The sequence below is a fragment of the Corvus cornix genome, chromosome 5 (assembly GCF_000738735.6).
Source record: "Corvus cornix cornix isolate S_Up_H32 chromosome 5, ASM73873v5, whole genome shotgun sequence".
Taxonomy (NCBI): Eukaryota; Metazoa; Chordata; class Aves; order Passeriformes; family Corvidae; genus Corvus; species Corvus cornix.
This window is the reverse complement of record NC_046335.1, coordinates 3,419,456-3,435,576: the sequence shown is the minus strand read 5'-3', so window position 1 is coordinate 3,435,576 and position 16,121 is coordinate 3,419,456. Positions and strand designations below refer to the sequence as shown.

The following is a 16,121-nucleotide window of genomic DNA, read 5'->3' as shown; positions in this document are numbered from 1 at the left end:
TTCCCAGCCAGAAATGCTGCAACAGAACTTATTTCCCTTCAGAATATTAAAGCAGCTTACCTGCAAACATTCTCCTTTCTTAACAATCTCTTTCTCCTTCTCTTCCAATAAGGCCTCCATGGTTTTCACCTGCTTTTCCTTCCCCTTCAACCTGTACCATTAAACACAGACACACAGCATCAACCCCTCACTCTTTCATCCATCTGAAAATAAAACATCCTATGCTTTGCAGCACCCAACAAAAGCAGCATCTGTGATCAAAGGCACAACCACAATTCACCTGCTAAAAATCAATGTGTGAACACTTCCACTTCAGCCTGGGTTAGCAGGAGATGCCCTTGATCAATGGCACTGCTCATTAGGTGAAAGCAAACTCTGCGCTGACACACTGCAGGGGTTTCACAAATGTGTGCTCTCCTCACCCAAAAATACTTCCTTGCCCCTCCCCAGCTGGGGATACAAGGGACTGACTGGTCATTTCCCCACCCCTACAGCTCAGATATTACCAAAGCAAGCTTTCCACTATGCCTTGCCTACACCCCTCCATCCTGATTGAATTTAAGGGGTCAGTAAGGGGTGCACAGGGCAGATCAGACATTAATAACTGCACTTACAGAGTCTGAAGTTCTTTGACTTGTGATGTTATTGTCACCTAAAGAAAGTAATAAGCACTTCAGTTCAATGCACATGAAAAAGGCACGTAAATGCTAAAAATTGCTCTATGAAGAAACAGGGGGAAAAGCGTTCAGACATTATCAAAATAGGCACTGTTTTATTGCAGTAAGCATAAAACCACAATTTTTATTACAATACACCCAGTCTCTCCCACTATTCCCATTCCCCACATTTAAAATGTGACTTCCAGAGCAGCAAAGGAAACAGTGCAAATGGGAACATAAGCAGGCCCACAGGAGACACACAGGGAGAAGCAGAGAGTGACTGTGACCACCATCTCACTGGCAACTGCACCTCCAGCCACAGAGATCATCCCTGGCCATTGAGATCCTTGCATAAGGAAGTGCTTTTTAGGTGCTTTCTGAAAAGCCAGCACTCCCTTAAATTGCCATTCTAAGGCTGAATGTGGACTGAAGACACAAGATTTGGTGGGAATGTTACTTTTGAATGCTGTGTGAAAGCCTGACAGTGGTTATCTGTGTAGATAATCAATCCTCTACCACAACACAGCAGGAGCTTCAGACATTCCCAAAAATCTCCCTTCTGCTTGCAGAAGACCAGAAGTTGCACAAATACATCACCTTTGGAGCAAGCATCCCTCACAGAGCATTCCAGAGACAGCAACTCTACACTGCATTTTTTTCTGGGCTCTGACAGTTCCAGGGAAGGAAATACACACAAATAACTCCCGCAGTTCCTGGAAATTTGCTTCAGAGGAAAAGCCCAAGATGGAAACACATTCTGTGAAGCTTTGCCTAAAAAGGACAAAACTCCAACACTGAGAAAGGGGTGACATGTTGGAATGTAGCTAGGACTGGAAAGAGTGCAGAGCAAAAACACAACCCACACAAACAAGCAAACTTCCTGACAGCACGATGGATTAAGCTGCCTGCAGAATGGGCTCCCTAAGGAAACGTGGGCTTCCCTTGTTTTGGATGCCAGACAGCAATCAAGCCAAAAAAACCAATACTCCTCCATCCCTGCATTCCTGATAGCTAAAGCAAAACTGACTGTGCCAAGACTGAACTCTTTTTGGGCACTGGGAAAAAAACAGTGTTGGGTTTAGCTGGAAAGCAGATATTATCTGGGCCTGTAGGATTGCTCCAGCAACACAGAAAAAGGCCAACAACAGGAGCAGCAACTTCAGCACTTGAAATTTCCAAGTTGCCAGCGTCCGAGGATGTCCTAGGATCTCATGTTCACTACATGGACAGTGTGCCCAGACAGAGCTGATGCTGCAATGCATTAAGCTGTAGCAATTCTTGCCAAATCTCATACTAATGGTCCAAAAAGCTCAGGCTTCCAGAGGTGTGTGGTTTCTGAAAGACAGCACTAGTTATCCTACATATTTCTGGCTATATATCCAAGAACAGTGGAGCTCTAGCATTAAAAAGTTCCTTACCCGATGACATTCACCAGTGAAACAGAACACACTAGAACAGAAACGAGTGAGCAGCACATCCAAGGCAAGGCTGGTTCACACTGCTGGCACTAAAGTATTTTACCTGTTTTTCCATCTCAAGCTGGGAATTTCCTACTTCTTCTTTCAGAGCCTCTATTTCCTGTGTCAAAGCCTTTTCAATGACAAAACAAGACAGGGTTGGACAATGGAAACACGAAAACGCCACAAAAATGGATGCTACAACTTGATCACTGTAGAATGCCATGCAGTAACAAACAAATGTGGTTGTGGCATCAACACAGAAAGGAAGGCAGGGATTGCACAGAGATACCTGAACAGTCTTCTCCTTGCTTGCTACTTTTAGGATTTCAGCTTGTAGGAGTTCTTCCACTGATTTTATTTTTCCATCCTTCTCGTGGATCCTTAAAAAGAGCAGAGAAATGACATTAGCTGGATGAAAAAAATGTGCTACTCAAGCAAACACACAAAATTTGGTTCTGCTATCCCATCACATCCTATCACCAGCCTCTGGGATCCACAGTGGGACCAGGCAGGAGGAACAAATAAGAAAAATAAGACTGGGACTAGTGCAGAACCAGCTGGCTTTACATAACCATCCTAAATAAATACTATTGCAGTCTAAAAATGCAAATTAAGATATCAAGAGTGCCTGGAATGACACACACTTAAAATCAGCCTTCACTGGACATTCCAGCAAAGTACTTATCAACTCAAAACTCACAGAGGGAACAGTCTCGCTCCTTTTAAAGTGCCTATGGAACAAAAATGATTATCTGACAAATCAGAGCAATTCCTCATCTAGTCAAAGTAAGGCTTATGAAATTAACTGCTTAGCAGAGAAGCAACTGGATTTTCAGCAGGTATTGATCTGGTGTGACATGTTTCAAAAATGAAAATGCCTCTTGCCACACACACACTTCACCCAGTTAAAGGCAAATCATTTCAGGGAAGCAATACACTTGTAGTCATGGAATGAAGACAAAGAGAATTAATAATCAGAAATTAAATCTGGGCAGTAACTTACACTTTCTGCAGTTCCTCCACCAGTGATTGGAAGGAAACCTGTTAAAAACAGAGCTTCATCTTAGAAAAAGCAGAACAGAGCAAAACAATCTGTGACCATTAAGGGGTGAGGATAGAGAGTTGGAGCTCTCTGGCACTGGATGAACTATGCAGCAGCCTAATGATTTCATGTATCCGGCTGCTCCTAAGAAAATTAGCTGTCAGTCTCCAGTTCCTAGCAAACCAATAATACCAAGCCTGCTGCAAGTTCCAGGAAAACAAAGGCAAACCCACACCATCTTTACCTGAAGAGGATGAGGTTCAGGACCAGCATTTCATCAGCTACTCTTTAATACTGACACTACTGTACATCTCTTCAGGGTCATGGTGCCTCCCTCTTCCATAACTTATTTTCTAGGAACTAATTGCCCTCCTGAGCTGTCCAAGCAGAGCTGGATGTCAAGGAAAGGCACTTCCTGATCAGCACATCAAAAATGACAACACTGTGACAGCATCACTGATCAGACACAAGGAGAAGGGGGATAAGCGACACCTGCAGAGTGTGGATTGACACTGGGAACCTCAAACATTCATCACGAAGCTGAGGCAGTACGAGCTGCCTGCCAGCCATGCCTGCTGCTCCAGGCTTCTGGAAAAGGAAACCCACAGCAGTTTCAGAGCATGGCAACCTGAAACCAACCCACAGCCAGCACTGACTGGATCCTGCACGTCTGCCCCGCTTCTGACACTTCTGCAAAGGAAATATTTGACAGAAGCACCAGCTCCCAGACCAACACTGAAAGAAAACAGGATGCTTTGCCAACAGGCTTCAAAGGCATCTCCACCTTCTTCCCTTGACTTTTGCAACCACAGCAAGATTCTTTCAGATTTAGTTTAGGTGTAATAAAAGTTTTAGATTAAAAGTACTACCTGCTCCGATTGCTGAATTTGCAGGCTTTGAAGTTCTTTTCTCAGAGATGAATTTTCCGTTCGCAGGGCCTTTGAAAGCAGACACACAGATAATGAAAGACTCATTTGTGGGGGAAAAAAGTGTTAAGCTTGACAGAAAAGTAATTTCTTTTAGAATAAGTGAAAGACTTTGAAAGTCTCAAAGAGACCCCCCTCTGCAGCTGTTGCAGCCAAAGTATTCAACAAACTAATTATTCACCATGGATAACTTGGAGTGGACACCAATTTATAGGAAATTAGAGCCCAGGTATAGAGCAAGGTGGGAATGCTGTAACTGAGCAGAGAGGTCAGGAAAACAAATGTAACAGATCATGTTCCAGGCCCTCTTTTGGACACCCCATTTATTTAGATGTATTTACATAATACTGGGTTCTCCCACAGACAGGCTTCACACCACTTTGGGAATACAAATAAAAATTATAACACCACGGGCTTTAACAGTCTAGATCCTACTCTGGAGTCAATAGTAACATCCAAAATATATAAGAATTCAAAGATGCCTTTGTACAGAAACACGGTACAGGAATAAAAATCATATAATCTAAACACTGTCATCAGCATTATTAAAAAATTGTAGATTATTATTTCAAACAAATAATTTGCAAAATACCACCATCCCTGGAGGGATTTAAAAGCCTCGTGGATGTGGCACTTAGGGACATGGTTTAGTGATGGGCTTGGCAGTGCTTGGGGGATGGTGGGACTCAATGATCTTAGAGGTCTTTTCAGCCTGAAGGAGTTTTATGATGTGCTCACAGCTTTGGCTGTTCAGTAACCTCAGAGTCTGAAACCCCTCCCCAGCACACAGATGTCAACAATGCCCCTGAATTTAGGCACCTTAGGAAAGGGAACATTGTCTTGGCTATGTCCAGGTGGACACAGCTTTCCAGCAAAAGGCAGCTCAAAACAACCAGGGATTTCTGTACTGGCTCTCCAGGCTTGTCCTCATTACCTTCCTTATAAACAAACAGGAAGGAAATAACTTTACCATCATCCCAGGAGACTCACTAGTTTATAACCCACTTAGCCCTTCCAATTATCAACTAAGCAAAAAAATGCAGGAGTCCCATCATGCCAAGTTTGGACAAAACACCCTTTCCCAAAGAGAGATTCACTGGAGATTAAACCAAATGTACAGCTCTAGAGATGTATTCCCTTTCGTCCCAAGGGCATCCTAGCAAAAGCTGCCCTAGACTAAGCAGAGAGAAGCACTTATTCTACCCCACTGATGCTCATGCTTAGTCTATCTTACAGAAAAGGTTTTAACCTCATCTCCATGAGGTGCTTTTCCTATTCAGAAGGAATTCACACTGAACCATGAGCACTCCAACATGCACTTTATGTCTACTTCCCCATCAAAAGATGATACAAGGGATTTTACCTTCAGCTCCTCCTCTTTAGTAGCCACCTGGATGAGTCCTGCCTCAAGCAGCTCTTCAACTGTCTTGATTTTATCATCCCTCTCTCTCATGCTGAAAAAGCGAGGGTGAAAATTAGGAAAAAAGAGAGTTTAACTTTGAAGGCAGTTCAGCTATCAACAGTAACCTTACTGCCACCAAAATCTTTATTTTAGACTCTGACTCAAAACAAAAAAAAAGTTTCTTACCTTTTTTCCATCTGCTCTATCAAGTCTTTGTTTGTCTATGAAGAAAAAAAAAAATAGAGCCATCATTAATTGGATCAATAATGGTTTGGGATTTAAAAAACAAGTAATTGGAAAGCACCAAGTTAACCAGAAGCTTGGTTACATGACTCATCCAGAAAGGAAAACAAAGTAGGGGGAGAAAGTCCTCATGGCATGTGTGTCTAACATTGATGCTGGAAAGATGTCAGTCTTTCAGGGGAGGGACAGATCCAGCCCAAATGCCTTGATGGTTTTACACTGATGGACTGGCAGCCAGCTCAGTACCTGAAAAATCAGCCTCTTTTGAGCATTTACCAGAACTACAAGCTCCACCTGAGGCTCACTCAGCAGAACATTCACGATTTCTCAACACCACCACATTGTGAGAGAACAGATGGGAAATATAAACCAGCTTCCAAGAAAAATCACCTCCAGTCTTTGAGACAGGACACCAGATCAGCCAGGCCCAGGGGAGCAGTGGCTGCAAATCTGGCTCTCCACCAGAGGAAAGGGAGCTGTTCCACACAGGGAGCTCCTGACTAGCAGCCACCAACACAGCACAGGAAAAGTTTCCTCTCCTGCAAGTCTTTTTCCAGTGTTTCAGGAAGTTTCCTCATTCCACAATGGTGCAAAGCCAGGGATGCTCACAAGGGCTCTCCCAGAGAACATCCCAAAGGAGATGGAGCTGAACAACACAAAAGCTTTGAATGTGCAGCATCCCATGAGCACCAGTCTGGCTGCAGCAGGTGAACCATGGGTGAAAATAGAGAACAGGAGGCAAAAGACATCATAGTGTAAAGAGTTTTCTATTTCCAAAGGTCAAAGTGGTTGCAGAAATAAATTCTTGCTCGTGTTAAGCTATATGAGTCTTCCAAAAAAATCCACATTTTGTTTTGACACTCTTGACTAGGTCTACAAGGCAGTCACAACTGCCTTACTTGACCCTCCATGAAAGAGAAAATACCTAAAACAGCATCAGGTTTTGACACCAACTAATCCAGCCTACAGCCAGGTTAAGAAAAAATGCTGAAGAAATTAAAAGCATAGAAGGTATTTGATAAAAGCTCAGCAAACACTGGCTGTACCTGCTCAGACAGAAGAGTCTGCAGCTTCTGAACTTCAGCTTGCAGAGCTGCGTTTTGATCCTTCAGAACCTGGAAGAAAATTGAGGCATTTTATCAGTTCAGAACTGCAGAGCCTAAATACAGTGTTTCCATAATGGCAAAGAGGTAATTAAATAGCACAGAAGTCATTACAGAGAGTTCTTTGGAAGCTACAAGACTACAAAGAGTCCTTTCCTTCTCTGTCTTGCTGTTCTGTGTTAAGGACAAAAGTATTGTCCTTATGTTCCCATGAGAAATTCAGCTGTTACCATCTTTATTCCCTGGCAGAGAATCAGACAGTACCAAATGTGAGAAGCTTGGAAAAAAGCTGCTTTGGTTTTCCTCCTAAAGCAGCATCAGCATCGTGTCAAGATTTGATAACTGCCTCTTACAAAACACTCCTCTGGCAAAGCAAATGGTCCAAGTTCCCCTTTCTGAGCTCCCTTCAGGCGCCTCCATGCACAGCAAGGAACTGGCAGTCCAGCAGCAGAGAGGTTTGCACAGCTCCCACATTTGGTCTGACCACAGGCTGGGAAGAGGTGGATGGGGAGGACAAACAGACTTTGCCTCTCCTCCTGCATTCCTGCTCCATACAATGGACTCAGCAGCCCTTAACACACAGTATTTTAAAATCCTCCTCTATGATTGCTTTCTGTCTTTCTAAAGACTTGCTTGGTGCTTTACAAAAGTGAAAAGCAGGACACGTGCTCTGTGCTCCAGCCCCAAAGCCTTACAGGGAAAACACAAGCAGGAAGGGACAGCAACAGTGAGGATTAAATGCATTGCTCTGTTTTGAACCTGGTTTTTCCTTCTTTCATGTACATGGGAAAAAGCAGCACTTCCTTAGGTGGAAGCATTTAGAACAGCACTGGTCTGGTTTCTGTTTGGGATCAAAGAGAGGAGGCAGGGGAAAGAAGCAGTGTACATGATATTCATGCTGAGAGCACACTGTGGATTTCTGCACCATCATGATGATGATGATGATCTGTACTCAGTTCTCTATTCACTTCCCAAGAACTGCTGGAACTGCCTGCAGGTGATTTTTGCCATTACTCAGCACTGAACTGATTACAGCACATACCCATTCACAACACCTCCAAGGCCTTTTTCCTGGGTAACAGTTACTACAGAAACCATCACACTAAAACGATGCTCATATTCCCTCTCACATTCATTTTCACTTCACCTACCATTTTATAATGTTTCACCACACTGAAAGCCCTCAGAGTGTCACTAACTCGCAACTTGCCTGCTTACTCCAGCTTGCCACCTCTTCCCACTCTCCTTTCCACAGTTTATACACCTGTGACCCAGCCCACACTTCACTGATGACTCAGTCACCAGCTTTATTCCAAAAATCACCTGAAATTGTACTTTGTTTCCTACTCCATTAATAGAACAAGCTTCTTCCCTCTTATTCTCTGACAGCTTAGAGAAACTACAGAGCCTTGGAAAGGGACTCTCATCAAAACCTCTTTGAAAGTGTCACTTTAATACAAGAATCAAGTTTACTACCTGCTTCAAAGAGCTCCAGGAGACTCCAGAGGCTTCTCCTACAAAAGCATCCTGCCTCTGCCACTGCCCACTCACTCTGTCCCGCACTAGCAAACTCCCCAAGGTCACAGTGGGAGGTTCAGAGGGACTGACCTCACACCAGAAACATCAGAAGAGCAGCAGCACCCACCAAGGGCTTTAAAGGAGTTAAATGGATGGAGTCATCACCTCTCTCGGGAAGCAGGGCTGTTTGTAACAGCCCAAGTTCAGAAGAAAAGGCCAAGGAGGCAGAGAGCAAAGAGGAATTAAGCTGCTCTCTGCACACACCACATAGAAACAAGCAGCAGCTTTGCTGTGCAGACCCCAGATGTCAGAACAAAAGCTTCAGCAGTTTAGCTGCAGCCTTATGAGAAACAATCTGGAAGGAGGCAGAATTAAAATAAGCATTTTTACATCTGCCTTGACAGCAAACAGAGGCTTGGTATGATAATCCAAGCAACAAAGGCTCCAAACAAGAGCACCAAGGCCTTGAAAGGCACATTTGTGGGTGGAATGCAGGAAAATCACATCAGTTTTTACTGTACAACCTCCTCTAACAGAATTTAAAGCCCTCACTCTCCACAACTGCAGACACGGCATTTAACTTGTGTTATCCCACCTCTCACTCTGCTGCACAGTCTGCTACTGGGACATCCCACATTGCTCCTGCCTTACAAACACAATACTGTAATTTACCTTAGCACCCAAAAGTCAGTTTTATTTCATTGTTCTACAGGTGCTTCACAACCTCTGGAGCCTGGAAAACTTACTGAAAACAAGCACAAAAACACCTGTTCTGTATCTTACCTTGAATTCTTCTTTTGTGTTTGAAATCTGCGTGAGTTCTTCTCGAAGCTGATCTTCAAGAGTTCTTATTTTGTCATCTTTTATGTGAATGCTGAGACACAGCAGAACAGTTAAACACGTCCCCATCCAAGTCTCACAAAAAGCATCATTGAAAAGAACATAAAAGACTGATAAACATTGTTTATCAAATCCCAGAGCCATTTACCTTTTCTGCATCCTTTCCAGCTCATGTGCAGCAGCAGCCTAGATATAAAGAGGATTAACACAGACTTAGGATACATCACATGATTCAATCAACCTTTCATTCCACAATATTAAAAAGCTAGAACAACTCATTTGGCCTCCCAGCACATGACTGAAATCAAGAGTGAAAGGGGTAAGCTTGTCTGCATGCACTTTTACAACACCAATCTACAAGCATGCAATTGCACAAAGGGAATGATCTCCAAGAGATTCATTTGACAACTGGGATTATCTCTAATTAAACACTTCATTTCCACTTCTGTAATGAACAGACCACATAGCAGCAACAGAGGGACAGCATCTTGTTTGGCTCTAAAAACATCTCTGTGGTGAGGAAGGGGGGCTGTGTGCTTTGGAGGGGGTTTTGGGGGGGTTGTTTATGAATCTTGTATGCAAATGCCAGGCTGCACATTCCCAGTGTTCACTCCTGTGAAGTGTCCTGCACTCTGTGTGCCTGAAAATCTAAACCAACCAAGCAAAATGCTTCAGTAACTTGGATATCCAAGCACAAGACTTTGCTGGTGAAGGAGGGGAAAGAATTAGTCCTCCCACCAGCTCTGAGAACACCAGGGAATCAGATATTAGCCCAATCCGGAAGCCTCACACCATTAATGTGCTTAAGCAGAGCTTGCTTAAAGCCAACAGATCTGCATTTGCATTTATGACAGAATAGATACTGGGAAGGGAGCAAAGTCAAAACAACTGCTTTACCTGTTCATTTGTCAGAGCCTGTAACTTCTGTACTTCTGATTTCAGGGAGAGGTTCATATTCTGTAAGACCTGAAGGAAGGAAAAAAAAGAAATATATATGCAGTTCATACACAGAGAGTATTTCACTCTCCAGGGTGACATTGCAGGGTATTTTTTGATGGAAAATCCTCAAGTTTCCTTAACAACAGCTTTCCCAGCATCTAGCATTGCCTAGAAAAGCAGACCTGTACCTGAAAAGGCTGTTTCTACACCCAAAGAGGGCAGCCTTGGGGGCTTCATTTTGTACAAGCAGCCAGCGAGCCTCTCCCTGGATCAGCTGGCACATGCTTTTATTATACCTTGAGCTCTTCCTCCTTGCTGGTTAAGTTGGCACGTTCATTGCCTAATGAGTCCTCCATCTGCTTTATCTGTTTGTCCTTCTCTGCAATCCTGCACAAGGGAGAAACAGGGACAGATCAGTACAAAAGACTCTTCTGGATGGAAGTGGTGCAGGAAGCATCAAGCTAAACCCAAAATACACCCTGGCCCTTTAGTCCAGCTCCTGCTCTAAATCCTGCTGACTGTACACTTTGGGTCCAAAAACTTTTCCATTTTAAATGTTGTCTGCTTGCCAAAACATTTATGAGACATTCCCTAGTTCTGAAACACAACTACCACCCAACCTCCCAGAGGGAGAACCCTCCTGGCACAGCCCCACAGCCCAAATAATAACAATTCTCATGGTCACGCACATTCCTGCACGCTGCACTGACCCTGCACACAGGCAGGGGTAAACAACAGAGGAGATGCTGCTTTCTCTGGAGCTCAGAGCTACAGCAGACTCCAAACCTGAGGCCAGACACGGAAGGGAAATCCATAGGAAGCGGTTTCCCAGCTCCCAGGTTGATCTCATGAGAAGTTGAAAGCACAGACAAGCAACATTTCCTTTACCAGTCCCTCCCACATGCTCTGCACGTGAGTGGAGGGAAGGTGGCAGGCACTGAAAGCCGCTAACACCTCCCAAATCCCAGAGGAAACAGATGCTCACACTTTGTGAAGTTCTTCTGCCAGGACTGAAGCTGAGGTCTGCAGGAGGGAAAAAAAAAATAAAAACAAATAACTGGAAGTAAAGCAAGTCAAAGAATCCTCATCTACAGTGAGCCAGGAATAGCATTTGTCTGCTTATTTTAAAACTGGCACAGGATGCTGCCAACAATTTCCTGGCTATGGAACATTGAAGGAATACCAGCACATACCAATGTCCTTTCCCCTCTGGCCTAATGCAACATGAAGGGAAGAAAGACCCCTGTTATTTGTCCTTCACTAGATTCAAACAAGCCACAGGGTTCACCAGCACTTCCCTCCCAGGAACTAAGTGCTTTATGGGACATTCTGCTGACAAACCACTCAAATGAAGAAAAAAGAAGAAAACCCTGCACAGTGTATCAGGAGTTGTGCTGGGAACAGAAACAGCACCATAAAAGCAGCAAGGGGCGTTTTTCCCTCTGGAAAAAGCCTGTCCCTGTGCTGTCACACACAACAGGACAAGGGATACCCATCACACTGCTTATGAAGGCCTCAATGGACCTCTGCAGACTGTGACAGAACTTCCATGTTCACAATTCCAGTCCCTCTTAATAACTAAAAGATATCCAGAGCAGGATCCAGTCCCAATTCACTTCTCCAAAGTGTCGTTTGCACATCCACTGTCCATGGTGGAAAAACTTCCCTGAATTTTCATGGCCAGTTGGAGCTACCTGGGGAAAGCACACACCTCCAACATGCTCCCGCTGTAACTCAGAGCTAAAAAGAAAAATTTCCCTAGGAATTTATTTCCAAAGCCCTTAAAGGACTGGGATGAGAGGAGCAGGCCATGAAGATGCTGTAAATCCAGAGTGGCTCTTCCCTCACTACTCTCCTCACTCAATAGGTTAAAGCACTTCAAGCAAAGCCAGATTTTCAGCCTGATGTCAAATTTAATCAAATTCCATCGAGCACACCCATGATTAAAAGAAGACTGCACCCACACTTGTGCCCTCAAAGCCTTTCTGAGCTGATTTCTGTGACCCTCCTCTATATGGAAGCAACTCCAGTTATCCTAAGGCTTTAGACAGTGTTTAAAACAGAAATAATGTCTCAAAACAACTAGTCAAACCAAGATTTTAAAGATTAAAATAACTGAGAAAGGCATTGTGCAGGTTTGGTGGGGTTTTGGTGTGATTTTTCTTTTTTTTCTTCTTCTGCACAGAAATCAGCACTAAAATGAACAGACAGCTTCATACAGTAGCTACCACAAGGGAAAAAGCACAATCAGGTGGTTCACAGGAGGACTACAGAAAAACCAGAAGAACCACAAGACAGAATTGTAGACATGCAAAGTTACAGAAAAAAACCATTGAAAAAGGTACCCTACCCTTTAGTTATAAATGAGAGCCATTATGGGAGAAAATAAGTGGATTTTCCCCCCCAAAAAAGAAAGAAGCCTAAAGTTCTAAAAGTGTTTAAGAAACATTAGAAAAGAGGATGCTAACAATTCTCTGCTTTCAGCATTACATCTCATACCCAGCTACAAAAAGTCTTACTTTTAATGAAAGTTCACAAGTCATGACTACAAAAGAAAGTCTGAGAACATGCTGTACCTGGGCTGCCATTTGTGAATGAAACTTCTGAAGCTGAGCATTCAAAGCATCATTCTGCTCTATCAGCTCCTTGTAAGAGAGCACAGAAAGAAAAGCAGGCTGAGATCTGCAGCTACTTGACCTCTGCTAGGATTAGCTTTTAGCCATGATTATGTTAGTAAGAACAGTTCAGCATTGACATGTCAGACACTTTACAAAAGATGCCAGTTTTTTCTCCCCACTACAGCCAACCAGTTAGAGTGGAAGCACCAGAACTTGTTCTGTATCAAGGAAAAGTATTCCCAGCTCCACCGTAATCCATCTGGTTTCCCTGAAGCCCTCAAGAGTTATGTCCACCCTGCCTCTCACCACCTGATGCCAGGAGGAGGGAGATCAACAAATATCAAAGGTTCATGGCTGCTGTCCCAGGGCGTTCCCCAGACCATGGACCATTTCACAGCTTGGGAAATGGGGTCAAGCACCTTTTCCTGACTTGCCCCAAGTGCTTCTCAGGTGTGAGGTGGCCCCACACCTCCTCACAGCACCACACAGGAGGTGTCACTTCACAAGCAGAGTTTTTTCATCCTTTATTCAGTGGGAAAGCTTTACTAAAGCAGCATTTCAGGGATATTTCTGCGTTTCCACAGACACAAAGTGAGAGGAAAAACCCCAAACCCTTAAAACACTTGAGCAATACTACCTGCACCTGCATTTGCATGGAGTCCTCCTCAGAAGCTCTCTTTTGCTCAGCCTCCAATAACTGCAGCATCCTCTGCTCCAGCTGCTGTTTTGACACCATTGTATCAGTAAGTTTACTGTGCAAGCTCTGGATTTCATTGTCTTTGGCCACAAGCTTATTCTGCACATCTGTAGCAGAAATGTCAGGATTTTAATTCAGAAGTCAATATTTAACTTTGGGGGAAATCATTTTCACTGTAAACAGGGAGGCTGATTAGGAGCCTCACTCCAACAAGCCAAGGTTCAGCTCCCCCATCAGCATTCAGACTACCTGGGGTCCCAACACACACCTTCCCCAGGGTGCTGAAGCAGGGCTGACTCCACCTGAGCTTGATTTAAGACATTTACTCAAAAATGCCCTTTTTAACAAATGGCAACAGCCAGCTCACTGCAGTAAGCATTATTCTGTGATACATGCCTTGCTGTGCTGCTTCGTGTTCTGCTGTTCTTTTCCTGAGATAAGCCTGGATTTCTTCCCATCTTCTCTCTGCTTCCTGCTGCTGGACCTTCACATTGAAGAAAGAGTTGATGAAAAGAAGTCTAACCTTTAATTTATTTTTGAAGCATTCAGAGTGCTTCTCCTCAGTGCTATTCCCAAAACATACAGCAATGAAGTGAAATTGTTTCTTGTTTCCATTAGGGCACATCTGAGACAGAGTGCTCTGTAATCCTCCTCCTAGACTAGTTTAGCCTATTAATTTGAAAGGCAAATTGTGAACAGGATTTCATTATAGGCTCTTAACAGAATGGTTTCTGTAATATGAAAATGTAGCATCTTTGCCGTGATAGTTCAGAATTAACACCAGAAGCCAGACCAGCCAAGCACTACATAAATCTGCATCCAGTAATTAAAACATCTTAACTCTAGATACCAATTCTGCACCTGCCAAGGCAAAAGGCAGGGAGAACTTCTGGTATGTAAGATTTAATTGCAAATATTAAAGAAATAATGAGCTCTGGATTGCCATTCTCACCTGAAGACACTTTCTCTTCCAAAAAAAAAAAAAGAAGCAAAAGACTTTTTCTTCCAAAGAAATTGAAAGAGATTCATCCAGAAGCCAGTCCACTTACATTTTAACTCTTGAAAAAGTATATTTTTTTTCAAAATTAAGCATACATTTAAGCAAAAGCACATAGCTTCAAATAAAAACCACACAAGGACAATGTCATCTGGATGAATGGCTCCAAAGTATCAACTCTTGTTGGAATTGTACTCTCACAGAAAGCAAAGTAAAAAGCTAAACTGGTGATGTTGAAAAGATATTTACCTGGAAGGTAAGTTTCACTTCACAGGGAGGTCTGTAATCACTCAAAACCCAGTGCACTGAATAAAAACATTAAATAAACCCCTAGGCTGGCTCAGCCCATCTGAAACAAGCAGCTAAAGCAATTCCCACACGCCTCACATCCCGGCTCACATAAAATCCTGAGCACAACCTGACAGGCAGAGAAAACCCCAGGCACCTTCAGCTGAGCCACTGCCTGCTCTGCATTCTTCTTCTGGAGCTCCTCTTGCTGCAGTTTGCTGCTCTTCTCCCCCAGCTCGTTCATCAGCCTCGCGTAGTCCTGGCGCAGCTTGTTCAGCTCGGCCGACTGCCTGAAAACAAACATTTCCACAGGGCTTTTCTACAACGAGCAAAGGCCACACAGCACCTACTCAAATGTCAACACCCAGTCCTGTATTTGCAACCAAAGGGCTGTACAGGGTGGGTTTGGGGCGTTTCCCCCCCCCAAACTGTTTCATCCTAGGAAAGGGATAAGGTACTCCTGGCCACAGCAGCAAAACACATCACTCCTGGCCATCAGCACAACTCAGTAGCTACAACCCAGGGTCAGAAACAAAAGGTCAGCAATAAGCCACAAGCACCAGTTCCTTGAAGAGGTTTGCAAGCTGACTGCTATGATTTGGGCAGGCTGATGTAAACCAGAGAGACTGAGCATAAGGAAAGGTCTCGCATTGAAATTCACATTCTCTTCCTCTTCCCATAAAGGATTATTGATCTCAGGCTTGCTCAGGACTATTCCTCCTGGACTAACTGCAGACATTTCTTCAGACTATTTGCTGCCTCCTGGCCTTGACCTGACTATTAACTTATGGAGGTATCTGATGCACTTTCTCGGCAGGGAGAGAAGATGTATTTGTTCAGCCCGAGGGAAGAATTCTAAGAGGCTCCCCTTTGTGCCTAAGCAAGTAAAAAGCATTTCACGTTTATCTCAAGTTTGCTTGAATTAAGGCCTTCTCAGGATAACTGTCTAAAAGATAATGATGCTTCATTTAAATGAACAGGGCCCCTAAAACCAGGGTTCCCACCCTTCTCTCACCACTTGACATTCCAGACTCCAACACTAACAAATATCTGATATCAAAGATCTCGTCAGTTTTGTCTTCTACACACCTTACCAGGGTGCTCAGCTTTTACCACAATGGACAAAAGGAGCAGCTCAGGGGCAGCCTAAGTTGCAACTTAACTCACTATAGACAAAACTTGCAGATACCTTTTTTTCTTGCTCCAAACATTTACACCACCAGCAGATAAATCCAAGTGCCACCCCAGCAGTACCAGTAACTGCAGGGTATTGATACTGATCTCTAAGTTTAGAGCTGCTGTTCTCCCAAGAGGTCACAATCAGCACCTCTCCTAAAGCCCCAGGGGAAGGATACACACCCTGCCAAAAACATTAACTGTGCCTGAGCA

The 16,121-nt window shown here is 43.7% G+C and overlaps 1 protein-coding gene across 11 annotated transcripts in view; it reads right to left on the bottom strand.

Annotated features, from left to right (window-relative positions):
• KTN1 (kinectin 1) overlaps window positions 1-16,121 on the bottom strand; it is a 74,882-nt gene that overhangs the window by 21,531 nt on the left and 37,230 nt on the right. For 8 of the 11 annotated variants that reach the window (XM_039552193.1, XM_039552198.1, XM_039552202.1 and 5 more), the window contains exons 9-26: window positions 14,890-15,022; window positions 13,844-13,931; window positions 13,388-13,554; window positions 12,709-12,777; window positions 11,118-11,155; window positions 10,429-10,519; window positions 10,091-10,159; window positions 9,342-9,379; window positions 9,137-9,227; window positions 6,779-6,847; window positions 5,676-5,710; window positions 5,451-5,541; window positions 4,031-4,099; window positions 3,123-3,160; window positions 2,409-2,499; window positions 2,181-2,249; window positions 615-652; window positions 61-151 (exon numbers count right to left, since the gene is read on the bottom strand). In XM_039552193.1, the coding sequence (XP_039408127.1) occupies window positions 61-151; window positions 615-652; window positions 2,181-2,249; window positions 2,409-2,499; window positions 3,123-3,160; window positions 4,031-4,099; window positions 5,451-5,541; window positions 5,676-5,710; window positions 6,779-6,847; window positions 9,137-9,227; window positions 9,342-9,379; window positions 10,091-10,159; window positions 10,429-10,519; window positions 11,118-11,155; window positions 12,709-12,777; window positions 13,388-13,554; window positions 13,844-13,931; window positions 14,890-15,022 (1,375 nt within the window). The remainder of the gene's footprint in view (window positions 1-60; window positions 152-614; window positions 653-2,180; window positions 2,250-2,408; window positions 2,500-3,122; window positions 3,161-4,030; window positions 4,100-5,450; window positions 5,542-5,675; window positions 5,711-6,778; window positions 6,848-9,136; window positions 9,228-9,341; window positions 9,380-10,090; window positions 10,160-10,428; window positions 10,520-11,117; window positions 11,156-12,708; window positions 12,778-13,387; window positions 13,555-13,843; window positions 13,932-14,889; window positions 15,023-16,121) is intronic. The other 3 variants (XM_039552196.1, XM_039552204.1, XM_039552197.1) reach the window with 2 other exon arrangements.